This window comes from Lissotriton vulgaris, chromosome 10, assembly GCF_964263255.1.
Source record: "Lissotriton vulgaris chromosome 10, aLisVul1.2, whole genome shotgun sequence".
Lineage (NCBI taxonomy): Eukaryota > Metazoa > Chordata > Amphibia > Caudata > Salamandridae > Lissotriton > Lissotriton vulgaris.
In genome coordinates this window covers 1,001,179,754-1,001,195,238 of record NC_141698.1, presented here as the reverse complement: position 1 = coordinate 1,001,195,238, position 15,485 = coordinate 1,001,179,754, and the positions used below count along the sequence as shown (strand labels likewise).

At 45.4% G+C, this 15,485-nt stretch overlaps 1 protein-coding gene across 2 annotated transcripts in view; it reads left to right on the top strand.

The window, feature by feature from the left end:
- BMP15 (bone morphogenetic protein 15) overlaps nt 1–15,485 on the top strand; it is a 125,326-nt gene that overhangs the window by 67,329 nt on the left and 42,512 nt on the right. The window contains exon 2 of one of the 2 annotated variants that reach the window (XM_086942013.1): nt 14,709–14,837. The exons of the other annotated variant lie outside the window; for it this stretch is intronic. Coding sequence (XP_086798139.1) covers nt 14,709–14,837 — 129 coding nt within the window. The remainder of the gene's footprint in view (nt 1–14,708; nt 14,838–15,485) is intronic. 2 annotated transcript variants of the gene reach the window in all.

Here is a 15,485-nt window from a genome sequence, read left to right as displayed (position 1 = left end):
ATAACCGCGAGGATTATAATGCACTTAAGAGTATATGGTACGCGTTATCATGGAACAGCTATTCGGACTTGGTTCCGCAAGCTGCAAACGGGCTCAGCTCATGCCAGAGCACCATCTCACACGATTCCAAGCACTCTGCCTTCAGGATTGTCAAGGCCTGCCATAGGAGTGACTGATAGGAATCTTTGTGTCCATTTTTAGGGTTAGATATAGGTATACTATATCTAAAGCAAAGGGTGATTACGCCACATTGCCCCAGCTGTCGTGCAGCCAGTTGTGTCAGATTTAGATGGCCATCCAGGGGTGGCATAATACATGCTGCAGCCCCTGGTAGGCCCTGGGTACACCTATGCCCTGAGTTACAGGGTCTGATAAGGTGGCCCAGTACCAATTGGAAATGTACCCAAGGTACATGGAATCCATTTTAGAGAGAGAGCAGTAGGCCTGGGGTCCTGATTGGCAGGGCCCCAGGTCAACTAAGTTGGAAAACCAGCAAAACACCAGGCAAAAAGTTGGGGGCAACCATAGTCAGGTATCCACCTTCCTACACAACCCCCCCCCCCTAAACGAAAGGAGATAAGGCTATCCTTGACCAGGTACGCCTATATTGGCTGAGTGGCCAAATGAGGTGGTACCTGCACTGGCATGGTTACCCCCTATATCATGGTCCACTAAGCAACCCCTCACCCTAAGGGTATCTGAGGGTCTCCACCATAGGGAATCACTACCTGTGGTGTGCTTTGGCAAAGAAAAAGGCTGGTGTGGGAATGGAGTACTGAAGTGAGACTCCACTACTGTTGGGCTCAACTTCCTCCAATCACTATCCACCATATGTGCCTTTCTTTCCAGTACTGAGTTGTTATGAGCTCTCAGGGTCAACCTCTGGCTGCCTAAAGCTGGAGGCTGAGTCCCTCTGTTTGGCTTACTGGAGGGACAGGTCAGGTTTGGGGTATTTAGGCCCCAGGTTTGGCTGTGCCCAACAGTGTCCAGCTGTGGGAGTTCCCTAGCTAATTTTAAGGGGGATCCCTCAGGAGTCTGTTTTATTTTCACTTGGCTAGGTTTACTAGCTTCAGTGATCCTAATCTGCTGATTGGGAAATTCTTTTGGACAGGGGGCCCTTTGGTGTCCACCACTGGCCTCCCTGACCTTTACAGCCCTGGGCTGATTGAGGCAGGGTAGAGAGGTGCAGGTTACCTGCTCCAGACTGGGTCCCACCTGGGAAGGGTCCACTGCCATCAGGGGCTCTGCCAGGCTAGGCCTGACTACCTCTGGGGCAGCTCCTTCACCAGGGGTAGAGTCGGTTCCCTGAGGAGGCTGGCTCTCACCTAGTGTCTGGGAGGGGGGAGACTTTTCTTCCTCCTCAATGCTCTCAGTTTGGGTGGAGTGATCCATTGTTTCAGGCTTCACAACCCCACTATCTGTCTGAGTAGAGGCTGAGACCATTTCAACCTTGCCAACCTTTTCAGGAGGGCACTCAGTCTGTGTTTGGGCTGTGACTGTCAAAGCCCTCCTATCCTGTTCTGGAAAGTCTGTCTGAGCCTGGGCAGTGGCTACCACTGATCTTCCAACCTTTTCAGGGAGGAATGGTGCTTGGACTGGGGCTGTAGCTATTACTGCCCCACTAACCTTTCTGGGTAGGCCTATCATCCTGGAGTGAGTTTCTTGCTCCACCTCGGCCCATGCTGAGAGTTCCAGGTCATTCCCCAGTAAGCAATCTACAGGTAGGGTATCTGTCACTGCCACTCTCATGGGCCCTGTGACATTACCCCAACTGAGCTCGACTACTGCCATGGGATGCCTTCTTTTCACTCCATGAACGTCTGTCACCTGGTAAAGGAAACCAGGGGTCAGTTGAGCAGAGGGGACCAGATGGTCAATCACCATGGTGATACTGGCCCCTGTGTCTCTGTATGCCTCAACTTTCTGACCATTGATAAAGGGCTCTTGTCTATACTTTCCCAAAATGTGGGAACCAGTAGTGAAGTTGGCAAACCCCATGCCAGTCTCACAGACAAGAGTGTTGTTAGGGAACCTGGCTAGGCCATAGTCCACCTGGTTTCCCAAAGTAATGCCCACCACATTATTGGGGGCACTCCCACCACCTGGGGGATTACCACTAGTGGTAACAGGAGGTCTGGGAGTATTACTTGGGGGTATGTTCTCCTTATTGTTGTTGGCCTTGGGACAACTGCTGTCAGTTTTGTAATGGCCTACCTGTTTGCAGGTATGACAATAAGGTTTCTTTTGCGTTTTGGGAGAAGTTTGGGACCCACCCTTTTCAGAGGAATTTTGGGGCTCTGTGGTTTGATCAGAAGATTTATTCCCACCCTTCTCTTGAGGTTTGGTTGATTCCTTCTTTTGGTCACCACCCTGGTTCTTAGGCCTGACCCTGGTTCTGACCCATTTGTCTGCCCTCTTACCCAATTTTTGTGGAGAGGTCGGATCAGAGTCTACCAGGTGCTGGTGTAATAACTGGTTCTGACAATTACTTAAGATTTGCTCTCTCATAATTAGATTGTACAATCCTTTGAAATCAGTAACCTTACTTCCCAGTAGCCAGCCTTCAAAAGCCTTAGTGGCACAATCAACAAAGTCAGCCCAATCCTGAGACTGAGTTTTCTGGGTGTCTCTGAACATCAACCTGTACTGTTCAGTGGTTAAACCAAACCCATCAATCAGTGTATTCTTCAGGACTTGGTAATTGTTAGCATCCTCAGCTCTAGTAGTGAGGAGCTTATCTCTACCTTTGCCTTCAAAGGAGAGCCACAAGATAGCTGCCCACTGACTCTGGGGGACACACTGTACAGTGCAGGCCCTCTCCAAAGCAGTCATCCATTTGTGGATGTCATCTCCTTGTGTAAAGGGGGGTACTATCTTACTCGGGTGTCTAGTGTCTAAACTCCTGTCCTTTTCTCTAGGTAAAATGCTGCCACCAGTGGAATCTAGTCCACTTAACTTTTGCTCTCTAGCAAAGGCAAGTCTCTCTTTGGCCAGGGCAAGTTCTTCCCTTTCAATCCTCAGATTGACCTCCCTCACTTTGGCTTCATACACTCTCCTCTGAGGGGATGTCATCACTCTGTGAGAAGAGGCCTGAGAGCCATTGGTTCGAATGGATCTGTTAGAGCCTCTTGATAGAGACCTAACTCGCCCATTCCCAATGTTAAGCTGGCCTGAGAGGGGTCCCAGGGGTCTCCTAGTACCATTCTCATGCCTGCTTAAGTTGTCCCTAGTTAGCTGGCTAACTACTTCTGGACCTTTGTCTGCCTCATCCTCAGATGGCTCTTGATCCTCATCATCCTCTTCATCTTCTGCAGAGAGATGGATAAGGTCAGGGTCACCTGGGGTTCCCTCTAAGGGAGGCATTGTCCCATCTGGATTAGAAGGGTCTGGGTTACCAGCCCTCCTGGCATCATAAGTCTCTAAGAGACCAATCAGAAATGGGATTGTAGGGTTGGAACCCTGTTTTAGCTTCCTGGAGGTACACACGTGTCTCATCTCCTGGAAGCTAAGAGCAGCATATCTGGAAGTGACCTGTGGAGGGTCCACTGACACAAGGGGAGACTCAGAGTTTCCTCCTTTGTCTGACATGATGATTCTAGTGTGGTGTAAGTGATGCACCTACCTACACTATATGTTTGCCTACTGATCCCTTGCTAAGAGTTGTAGCCAAGGTGTGCTAAGCCTTGAGGAGTTACAACAGCTGGTTCAGTAGAACTCAGAGTATTCTAAGCTAAGTTACATGTACCTGAAGTACTTATGTGATCTTTCACAAGATATTCTTAGGATACGTGTGGTAAAACAACAGCAAGCTCAAATCCTAACCGCTGCTCACCAATGTGAGAAGGTGGCCTGATATGTAGTGCTCACTATTCTACTGATCACTATGTATCAGTCCAACAACCCTTATTGATGATTGGTTGTAAGTCAACCTTATAGACCAGCTATCCTAGTAGCATGGATACGAGCAGTCTTCGGGCTAAACTCTTGAGGGCGTGTTAAGCCAGCTGTTATACCATCACATATACCCCTTGAACACCAAGTGAAAGGACACCACACAAGTGTTATGAAAATAAACAGTGTATTTATTAAAATCACAACAGCCCTGTACTCTTTATGAGGACAGGGTACTAAGCACACAACAAAACTCTTACGAAAATACTTTAAGTTGCACAATTTACACAAATGCCCGAGGGGCACGGAAAACCATATACTATGGAAGTGGAATGCGAAATTACTAGCAGGTAAGTACTGTACTAATAGGCTTTGGAATCGCTAGGACTACGTTACTGAACCTTCAGATTACTAGTAGGAGGCCTAGGGGACTCGGGTGCAGAGTGTGCACTCTCACGCGGGATGCGGGACAAAGTCTATGGGAGCTAGTAAAGACAAAGTTAGTGTTCTCGGGCGAACCCGATAAGGTAGGTCGAAAACGACAGTGGATCCTGACGCTTGGATAGTGAGGCTATGCTGGGGCACTGAAATGCCGAAGTTACCTAGCCCGGGGGCTGCAGCTGCATATGTCTCAAAAGACGTCGGGAATCCTCGTAGACGAACCAGGAGCCTGAAGAAAGAAGTTGCTGGCAGGCGACCAGTGAAGATAGTTCGAGTGATCCAAGCCTGGATCGAAGATGGATGACACCTGAAAGCAGAGGGGACCAAGTTCGTGACTACTAGCCAGTAGTCCGGTGGCACCAGGAGGGCACCGGATGGTAGTCACCTCGACTAGGTGAGTGGGCGGCGCTGTGCTCTGCAGATCTCACGGACCAGGAGGCGTTGTCGGCGACCAGGATGGAGGTGCGAGCTGTCCCACGATGGATGAAGCTGTCGACGTCGCTGGAACCAGGATTGGGGCAACAAGTCTTGGCAAATTCAAGCCCACGCGGTGGACCTAAAATGGCGTCTGGAGTGGACCAGGAGGGTCCGGGGTGCTCCTCTTTTGGAAGGGAGCAAGGGCCAGTCTGGAGCAACCAGACCAGCAGCAGTGATGTCGTCGGGCGTCGTTAAGAAGGCCACAAGCCAGCGGGCTAGTAGCCAAACAACGCGGTGAGCAGCAAAAAGCAGAAGGGCCCCACGCAGATCGTGGAGATGCTGGGAGGCTGGACTTCGGTCCTGGAGCTGCTCAGGGTCGGGGCTTCTCGGACCCCAAAGCACTCACCAGAGGATCCCTTGGCGGTCGTGCTGGTTAGAAGTCGTGCAGTTTTGATGATGGCCGGTCCCTCGAGGTCTCATCGCACCTACGGTTCTCAGCTTAGCTGTAGAGGTAGGTAGAGGTCAGAGGTGCCAGGGAAGCCGGGTCTCGTTGTGCTGGTCGGTCGGATTCCGGAGGAAGGACGTGCAGCAAACCGCAGTGTTCTTAGATGGTGCCTGTGGGTGCAGGGTGACTACTCCTTGGCCACAAGGGAGAAATCTTGAGAAGAGTCTTGAGTTCCTTTCGTAGAAAGTAGTTTCTTGATTCAAAGATGATCTAATTTGGAAGGGTCCCCGCTCCTGCCTTTATCCTAAAGAAAGGGGTGGGTACGCGACTAGGTCCTGCCCTAGGGGTGGGACCAGGAAGGGGGGTGGTTACACCCCTCTCCCATGCCGGACCTCCCCAGGCCAGGGGCTGGTGTGCCCCTGGAACTGGTTCTAGCCGGCAGATGCGTAGTGAGCACCGGGGTGCCACTTTGCAGTCACCTTCCTGTAAAGCCCTGCCTACCCAGGATACACAAAACCCTGTCTGGGATGGTGCTAGCACCGCCCCTGACAGGAAACCCTTTGTCCAAGCTCCCCTCGCTGGAAGGACTCCCAGCTGCAGGGGGTCAGACTTGTGTCTGTGGTGGCAGCATCCATTTTGTGGAGCTGAGGCTTCAGTTAACTTTAACCGGGGTTCACAGTTACATACATGTCGTTCCCTCTAGAAGGGTGGAATGCTAACCCCGTCGCCAGAATTGGCGAGGGGTTAGTATTCCAATTCGTATGACACCTTACTCGACATGTTTTGATAAAGCGATACCAGAGTTATCATATAACCGCGAGGATTATAATGCACTTAAGAGTATATGGTACGCGTTATCATGGAACAGCTATTAGGACTTGGTTCCGCAAGCTGCAAACGGGCTCAGCTCATGCCAGAGCACCATCTCACACGATTCCAAGCACTCTGCCTTCAGGATTGTCAAGGCCTGCCATAGGAGTGACTGATAGGAATCTGTGTGTCCATTTTTAGGGTTAGATATAGGCATACTATATCTAAAGCAAAGGGTGATTACACCACCTTGCCCCAGCTGTCGTGCAGCCAGTTGTGTCAGATTTAGATGGCCATCCAGGGGTGGCATAATACATGCTGCAGCCCCTGATAGGCCCTGGGTACACCTATGCCCTGAGTTACAGGGTCTGATAAGGTGGCCCAGTACCAATTGGAAATGTACCTAAGGTACATGGAATCCATTTTAGAGAGAGAGCAGTAGGCCTGGGGTCCTGATTAGCAGGGCCCCAGGTCAACTAAGTCGGAAAACCAGCAAAACACCAGGCAAAAAGTTGGGGGCAACCATAGTCAGGTATCCACCTTCCTACACCATCCACCACTTGGACTAACTTCTACAACTGCATGATGAGTGTCACCGATTTAATGAAGACCAACTGCCTGAAACTCAGCGTGGACAAGACGGAAGTGCTGATTTTTGGAAACACCTCCCCATGGAACGACACCTGGTGGTGTGCCACACTCGGACCCACACCGATAGACAATACTTGCAAACTCGCCATCATCTTGGACAGCAAACTCACCATGAAATACCAGATCAACGCAGTCTCCTCCGCCTGCTGCCAAACACTCCACCTGATCTATAATATCTTCAGATTGCTCCCCAGTAAACCATTACTCTATCCCTCATCCCCAGACGGATGGATTACGGCAACTAGCTGTATACAGGAATCACCACCCAACTCCTGAAGAGATTCCAGACAATACAGAGCGTGGTTGCCAGACTCCACCTCCACCTCCACCTCCCCAAACGGGCCACGTCACCCCACACCTCAGGAACCTACAATGGCTCCCCATCCAGAAAATATGCCAATTCAAGATGTTGATACAGACCTACAATGCCCGCCACAACCACAGACCAGCATTCATTAGCCACCGCCTGAATTTACTCCAACCATCCAGACACCTTCGAGCTGCCTCCCGCGCCCTAGCATACACTCCTCGCATCTGGCATAGCCTGAGTGGAGGACTCTTATTCACCTACTTTGCTGCCAAGCACTGGAACAACCTTCTCTTTCACCTCTGAACATCGACCTCTCTCCTGGAATTCAGAAAGGCACTCAAGGCCATGCTGTTTGACTGATCCCAGTAAGATGCTGGTGCCTGGATACCGTCACAGGTGATAAGCCGAGCTCTAAAAATACCGATTGATTGAATATCTAAGTACGTGAGGCAAATTAAACAAAATGTCATGTATTCCTAAGTGGTCTAATTTGATATACATTTTACAGATACGCTATGATATGATCGTTACTCTCAGAAGCAGATACATACATAGTGGTGTTGCTAAACGAATTTGGAAATCTAATACCAAAACAATGAATTTACTCAAGACCCAAAATAACAAACACAAGTTTAAAATGGCACCCTGGGACGTTTGTTTTTGCAGAATATAAAGAAGCTACCAAAACAGGAACATGGGGGAGGAGGGCCCAGGGGGGAATGTTAACTAATCTCATAATCCATTAAATACTACACATTTTGCTAAGAATGTCTCAACATTTAGTTCAAAATCAGAATGTATATATTTTACAAAACTATGTACAGTGTAACAAAAAGCATAGAATGATTTTGTGCAAGAAGTGTTTTAGGAAAGAACTGGTGGCATAGGATTTGCAGTCTACCAGAAAAATCAAATACTCTTTCTTGTAAGTCAAGGTTCCTTATGGTTCCATAGCCTGCTTTAAGTGTACCTCTTACACTGTATTTGAGGGCGAAGAGAGTAATATTGTTTCCTAGATATATCCTCTCCTTTTTAACAAACCCTCGCTCTTGTGCATCTCACTTGTTTTGCAGGATAGGGTTAAAGTAGCTGTGGATATTCATAGCCAGTCTTGGAATCTGTGATTTATTCGTCAAATATGTTTAAAGACTTCACTTTGCTTCTAATATATGTAAAGTAATTAATAAACGTACAAGAAAACTATTAAAGAAAAACATGGAGAACCTAACGAAAGAACATTATACTTTAAAAGTCCGTCCACTCCTTTTGATCCCCACCACTTTCTACTACCCCATGGGTGAACATTTGTACATGGCCTTTTAAACCCAAGGTGTCTGCTTCTATTGCACAAATGTAGTTTATGACTACATATAGGACACTCTAAACACATGCAAAATGCATAAAGCAGGTGTCTCCCTCTCATGTACCAAGCTGAAACAGTTTGGCAGAATGTGATGATCTGATTGCTATGCTTTATAGTAAGTTTGTAAGTCAGATTTTGGAAGCTGTATATGTCTTTAGCAGTTCTATTCTTCTGTAGCAATCACAGTTAAACCTTCCTCGGTTTGTTTTAGATGATCACGATCATTACTTCCAACTTGACCTGTTCCTAGCTTTAGCCCTGACATGTAACAAAACTATCAAAGTATGCATGGTCAGTGTGTATCATTTATCTTTACACATATATAAATTTCAAAATTATCTTAGGGAACAAAAGCTGTGACACTGTCAAATTACTTCACAGTTGATTGGATACATAGTTACAAAGGGCTCAACAATTGCAGGCGTATCAACAAGATTGTATTTTACCCCTGTTCAGCCTACAAAATTTGGGTTTCTTAGGTCTTTGCTCGGGCAGGGATTCTCTTTTGTCTGGCGGTTCACGGACAGGTCCTATCATAAGGGTCCCCAATCTCTTATATGCTGGAACGTGGTAGTTAAACTCCCATTATGGGTCCACCTATGCTTAACGAAATAAATTCATGTTGCTGCTTCATAGTCTTTTAATAGTGTTCACTCAATATTTATCTACCATTCCTATTTTTGGAAGTATTGATTTGTTGTTGATATTCCATGAGGCAAATATGGAGAATTCGGACTCTCACCCAGTTGGGGTCATTGCAAGTATTGCAGAGGCTGCTGGCTTCATAAGGCAGTCTAAATTTAGTAATTCACAGGCTGTTATCAAAATGATTGGCAATGCCTCTTGCTTCTTTTGTCTGCTTAGAACTGTCAAGAGAGGTTTTGAATTAAAAAATGTGCAAATTATCCCTGTAATATTAAGGATCCATGGGTTATACTCCGAATGGAATATAGCAGCAAGGTCTGTATTAAATAAGGGTCAAAGGTTGAGAAACTCCAATCTTAACCTTACACTATATTGTAAGACTACCACAACTAGAGCTAGCTATGTGAAATGCTTGTAAATGCTGAACTGAAACTAAGCAATTCCATAAACAAACTTTAAGTAGGGACTTTCTACTTAATTCTTCATGTGACACATAATCCACTTTATTCGTCAATTGAATCAGAAGTTACAGAAAATGTGAAACATTCCAAAAATGAGTGCTTTTGAATATATTCTGGCAAGTGCGTCAAACATCCAGGTTTGTCTTTTGTTAGAAAGCACCAGTGTTGACACCTATTCACAGCTTTGAAAAAGTGTCCGCAATTCATTTTAAAAGAGTGTAGTAAAGGACGTAAGTAATAGGGGCCAATAAATAGAAATTGCCTTGCCTGGGGAAATACAATTAAAAAAAGAGTTGTTTAATTGTTCTACTCTGCAAATTGTCCTCCAAACTTCCTCACATAATTGCACTTCAACTACGGCATCTTTCAAGACTTACAAATACACCTATAAAGTGTGAGATAAGAAACTGGTATAAAGTTTTTTATTTTTAAACTACATTTGGTCTGTCAAGCAGATGTAAACAGTTTTAAATAATTTCATGCTCCTTCTTACACTTAACACGGACACCGTTTCAAGCATTCTATAGAATAATCACACTGGCTTATGTCAAATCTCTCAATCATCACAGATAGTGGAAAAACTTACCTCACCATTAAACTGACCAATTCTGAAGAGAAGGATCTTTAGCTAGTGCTTGCAGGAACACTATCTGTAAAATGTTGCTGTGTGCCTCAATACGCCTAGAGGAAATAAATCCATCTGTGCAGAACCTAGAGAGAAACAGTTTGTAAAGTTATTCCAATGTCCAACAACACCTTAGCTCTCATCTTAGTTATCTTTAGTTCCAATCTACTACTACATTTGACGTCCCTTGAAGATATCCCACTCTCACTAAAACAGTTTTGTGATAAAACTTTATTTTTGTTTTGTTAATTCTGCCAAATGCTTGAACTTTGCTCTCCCTAAACGCTTGGCGTACTAGACTCCTTCGACATTGTTCCTACTTAACCGCACTGAATGACTTTTGTTTTCCGTCACTAAAGTTTGATATTGAGCATTCCTTTTTACTCTTCAATCCAGTCTTCGCTTTTTGAAAGGCAAAGGAAGAGCTCTCTCCCCATCCATCTAAAAACCTAGAAACTACTTGGCTTGTAGTAGTCTATATAGACTTTTTATTTGGCTCAAAATCTAGATGTTCTAACAACTGAAATGTCAAAGTGTAAAGAATGGATATTTCTCAATGGAGCCCCCCTTAAGCAACTGCTCCAATTAACAGCCTACATTCTAAGGGACCTAAATGCTTTCTAACAAGGTTCACTATTGAACAATGCATACACACGATTCCCAACACATCTTCACCCTTATACAACCAACAATCATTCTCACAACAACAAACACCCATTCACACACAAGAGCCCACAGAAACCGAATAGCCAAAGAAGAGTAAAGCCAGGTAAATGAGTGTGAAGGACTACACAAAGTGAACACACAAAATCTTTAAATTTCTATGGATGGACTAATTATCCTCCATTCTGATAGTCGCACTAGACTTACTCACTCATCTGAAGATGAATACCTAGAGGAGCTACAAGAGCCATTAGCTCAGGAAGAACAGACAATCTCCTTCTTTCAGTTTCGATCATCCACCTTGACTGCATGCATCTTCACTGCCACTACCATTTTGGGCTCCAAAAACCTAGATACCTTCTTGGAAACACAACCAAGCAATCACGCCTGACAAATTTCCGCACTCAAACTTGCAACCAGTGATCTGGAAACTCCACAAATTTCTATTGGGAAAATGTTCTTTCTACTGGTAAATGTCTTCCTTTTTTCCACCGATATGGACGTTTTATCCATTCAGGGACTGATATTTATAGATGAAGGCACCATGTACCTGTAAAGTAACAGGGTGAAACATCTGTGTTGGTGTGGTGTGATCAGCCTATAACAATTTCCTCAATTCCTGAAAAGTCCAAAACATTAGCAGCAGCAAATTGTTCTTAATCATCCTATTTATTTATTTGTTGAGTTTTATATAACACAAACTTGACCCGAAGGCATCCGAGCACTTCACAATATTTGCATATAATAATTATATGGCTAACATATTGGGGTAGAAGTAAAGGCAAACTGGCAGTATGTGAGAAAAACATATGAAGGCATTAGTATCAGTAACTGATACTTTTTTGAGGTAAAAACAGCACAGATATATAAATAATGTTTTAGCAGTGCATAGTTGCATTTGCACATTGTTCCACAGGGAATAAGTAAACGTGCATAGAGAACCACATAATAACAGTGGGATGTGGTGTGCAGTCGAGTGGATGGGCGAAATAGTTCAGGGGTAGCTTAGGGATGGGCCTCTTGGCGGCGACGGGGAGTGGGACTTAAGCGTTTTCCCTGAGGTAATGGTGCTGAGGCTGTCTTGAATTTGTGGGAGGCAGCGTGGGCCAGTTGGAAGCTACAGGAGGATGGGTTTAAATAATTGTTGAGGAGAACGAGTTTCAATTTCGTCTTGAAGTAGGGGAGGGGTTGATTGTCGCGTAATTCTTGAGGTAGCGCCTTCAAGATTCTAGGGGCCTTTCCAGGTGCGGGATTTCTCTTTCTTGAATTTTGGCAGAATCAGGAGAAGGCTGTTTGTACTGTTTTTGACAGTTTATTTGAGAAAATTAATTGGTTTAACCGTGTTTAGAGTCTTCAGAGTTATGCATGCAGTTATAGCTCTTGTCTCTATTGGAAGCCAGTTGAGCTGCTTGAGAGTGGGAGTGATGCCGTAATCTCGCCTCTCTCCTGATAGAAGCCTGACCTCCACGTGGAGTGGTGCTTTTAGAGGGGCTAGCTATGCTTTAGGGCACCTGTATTCGTAGAGTTACCATAGTCCAGCTTGTGGAGAATGAGAGCTTGCACCACAGTTGTAGGTTATCACTAGGTATGAAGGGTTTGACTTTTCGTAGGTGTTTCAGTGAGTAGAGGGCATTTTTTGCAGAGTTCTTACTATGCACCTTCATGCTTAAGTGACGGTTGACTGTGATTCCCAGGGATTTAACAGCAACAGAGATGGACAGTTTGCAGTTAATTGCAGTGATGTTGTTGAGCCAGCAAGCTATTGTAAAGGATTTTTCTTTGGGTTGGATGAGGAGGAGTTCAGTTTTGTTGGGGTTGCGTTTGAATTGGTTGCTGGTTAGCCAGGAATGAACTGTGTATAGAGTGCTACTTAGGTGCTGGATGTCACTGACCGACGAGATTTTCATATAGAGATGGGTGCCATCCTCGCAGAGGTAATAGGTGATTCTAGCTTGTTTCCAGATCACTGCGAAAGGTTACAAATAGAGTTTGAATAGGGCTGGAGGCAGGGTTGACCCTGGTAGGACACTTTGTGAGACTGGGTTTGCATTTGGGATTTCATTGTTGAATTTGATAAGCTGCGTGTGCTTTCCTAGGAAAGAGTCAAACCATGGAAGGAGCACTGCAGGGCAGTTTCTTTGATGCCTGCTCTCTTCGAGAGAGTGTTTAGGAGGATGTCTTGTTTGACAGTGTTGAAGGTGGCCGATAAGTCCAGGAGGAGTAGGAGGCATGTCTGTCCTTTGTCTAGAGACCTGTGAAGAATGTCTACGGCATTCAGTATAGCAGTTTCTGTACTGCAGTCTTTCCTGAGACCCGACTGGAAGGTGTCCTGTAAGTTGTATTTTTCAATGTGGGTGGTGAGTAGAGCAAGCACACATTTGTTGATAGATTTGGTGAGTAGAGGAAGCTTAGTTATGGATCTGTAGTTATTAAGGTAAGAGCGTTTTTTTTAACAAGGGGTTTACTTGACCGAGTTTGAGGGGAAACGGCATGGAGACGCTCGAAAGGGAGGAATTTAATATTTTGGTCCATTTAGCAGAGATGATGACTAAACCTTTTTACAGTGCCGCTGGGAGAGCTTCATACTCAAGAGGGGTCGATATAATCTATATCTCTGTTGACTTTAAAGTGATGAAAGTACATTCACTCCCTGGTGATAGATCTCGGATTAACTTTTGGACACTGTTCACAAACCAGTTATATTCTCGAATGTATATAAACTAAATAGAGACTTTTCTGATAACTTTGATACAGTCTTTGACATCTGTTTATTAATAGCTAGTGATATTATATCCTGGAGTGGAGAATTCAGTCCACTTATAGGTATTGTGCTAGACCGTTCCAGGATGACCATCAGGCCACAGACAAAAATACGAGCGATCTCTGGTTGGCATCATGGACTTCTTATAAGAGACGAATGGTGAGCTAGACATGACGAGATTCATGCATTCTGCTACTCCCCGTCAATATGTCACACCATGTCCTGTTTAAATTAGAAGCTGGTCTTTCAGGATGTTGGTCCCAAGTACATTAAAAGTAACATACCCCTACCTCACACACTATCTGACCATGTCTCATGGATATTGAATTGAATGCCTAAATTTGAAGTGTACTGCATGTGGTTACTGACTGTTATCTGCAAGAGTATATTTCTCAATTGCAGGTGAACAGCTCTCACATAGATACTTGCTCAGGAAAAATTATGCTTTCTTGTTTGGATGACGCCATAGGCAATGCTTACTTTGTATAAAGAAAGTTCTGGTGTCCAAAAGTTTTGTAAAAAGGCTGCTGCCCACTTCCACCACGTGTGCAGCCCACCTTCACAACTGGTGCCACCTAATTCTATATCCTCCACCCTGCTCTCTATTTCCTTTGTCCTTGCTGTGCTGTCTATCCGCACTTCACTCATTTTCTCTCTTGCGTTTAATATTCATAGATTGTCACCTCTATCTTGGATTTGCCCTCTCTCCATTTCTTCTCCCATTCTTGCTCACCTTCCCTCATTGTCTATTTCACCTTCTTACACCTCATCCTCCTCCTTGTTTACCCCTAAAATAACCCATTACTTCTCATGCTTTCCTTTTCTCACCCCATCTTTTTTCTCTCACTACCTCACTTTGTAACTCTTTCCCCTTCACCATCCTCTCGTCTTTGCCTTATCAGCTCTCCCTCTCCATTCCATCTTCTTCCTTTTCTCTTGTTTCTTTCTCTTCACGCTTATCCTTCTCTCTTTCAAGCTGTGTTCTCTAGTTACCATTGCATTTGATTCCTCCCAGGCTCTGCAAAGAAAATGCAGAGATCTAAAGTTTTCTGTGGAGCCCTCTGCTTGTGCCTCCAATGCTAGGGATGCCAAATGCCAAGGCTTCCATTTATCTAAAATAAGAGCTCTATATAACCAGTTCTTAGGCTGTAGCCACAGTTGTTTTGCTTCATAAATCTGTTAATAACCTCCTTTTCTTTCTCCGTCTCAGTAGTACTCATGCTAGCGCTTGCTGGTGATGAGGGCTTGGGTGACAGTTCTGCGAGTGTTGATGGGGAGCCATTTGTATATCTTCTTGAGCATCTTGAGTGTGTGGAGGCAGGAGACGAAGACTGCATTTACTTGGCCGGTCATGGTGAGTTGGTTGCCGATTACTATTCCAAGGTTCTCTGTATGGGTTGCCGGAAGGGGTACGAGTCTGAGTTTGACAGGCCAAAAAGTGGAGTCTCAGAGCGAGGTTTCTTTGCCAAAGATTACTGCTTCCGTTTAGCCTGTGTTGAGATTGAGGCAGTTGGTTTCCATCCATCTGGCTACTTCTGTCAAGCAGGCAGAGACATTGGTCTCTGTGTTTGATGTCTTGTCGGAGTTCGAGTTCGTCCGCATAGGATAAGATGTTGATGGCATTGGCACGGATGATACTGGTGAGCGGGCTCATAAAGGTATTAAACCGATTGGAGCTGAGTGAGGATCCTTGTGGAACTCTACAGATGAGGTTGACATGGTTTGAGATGAAGGGGGCCAGGCTGACTGACTGGGTGTAGCCTGTCGGGAAGTAGGAAATCCAGTGAAGTGCAGTTGCTTGGATGCCGGATTCATGCAGTTGTCGGATTAGGATTGGGTGGGAGGCGGTGGCGAAGGCTGCAAAAAGATCGAGACGAATGAGGCCCATGGTGTCACTTCTGTCCATGAGAACCTAAAAGTTGTCCTTGGCAGCGAGGAGGGCAGTTTCTGCACTGTAGTTGGGTGTCTCTGTACTGTGGTTGGGCCTGAAACTGGATTAAGT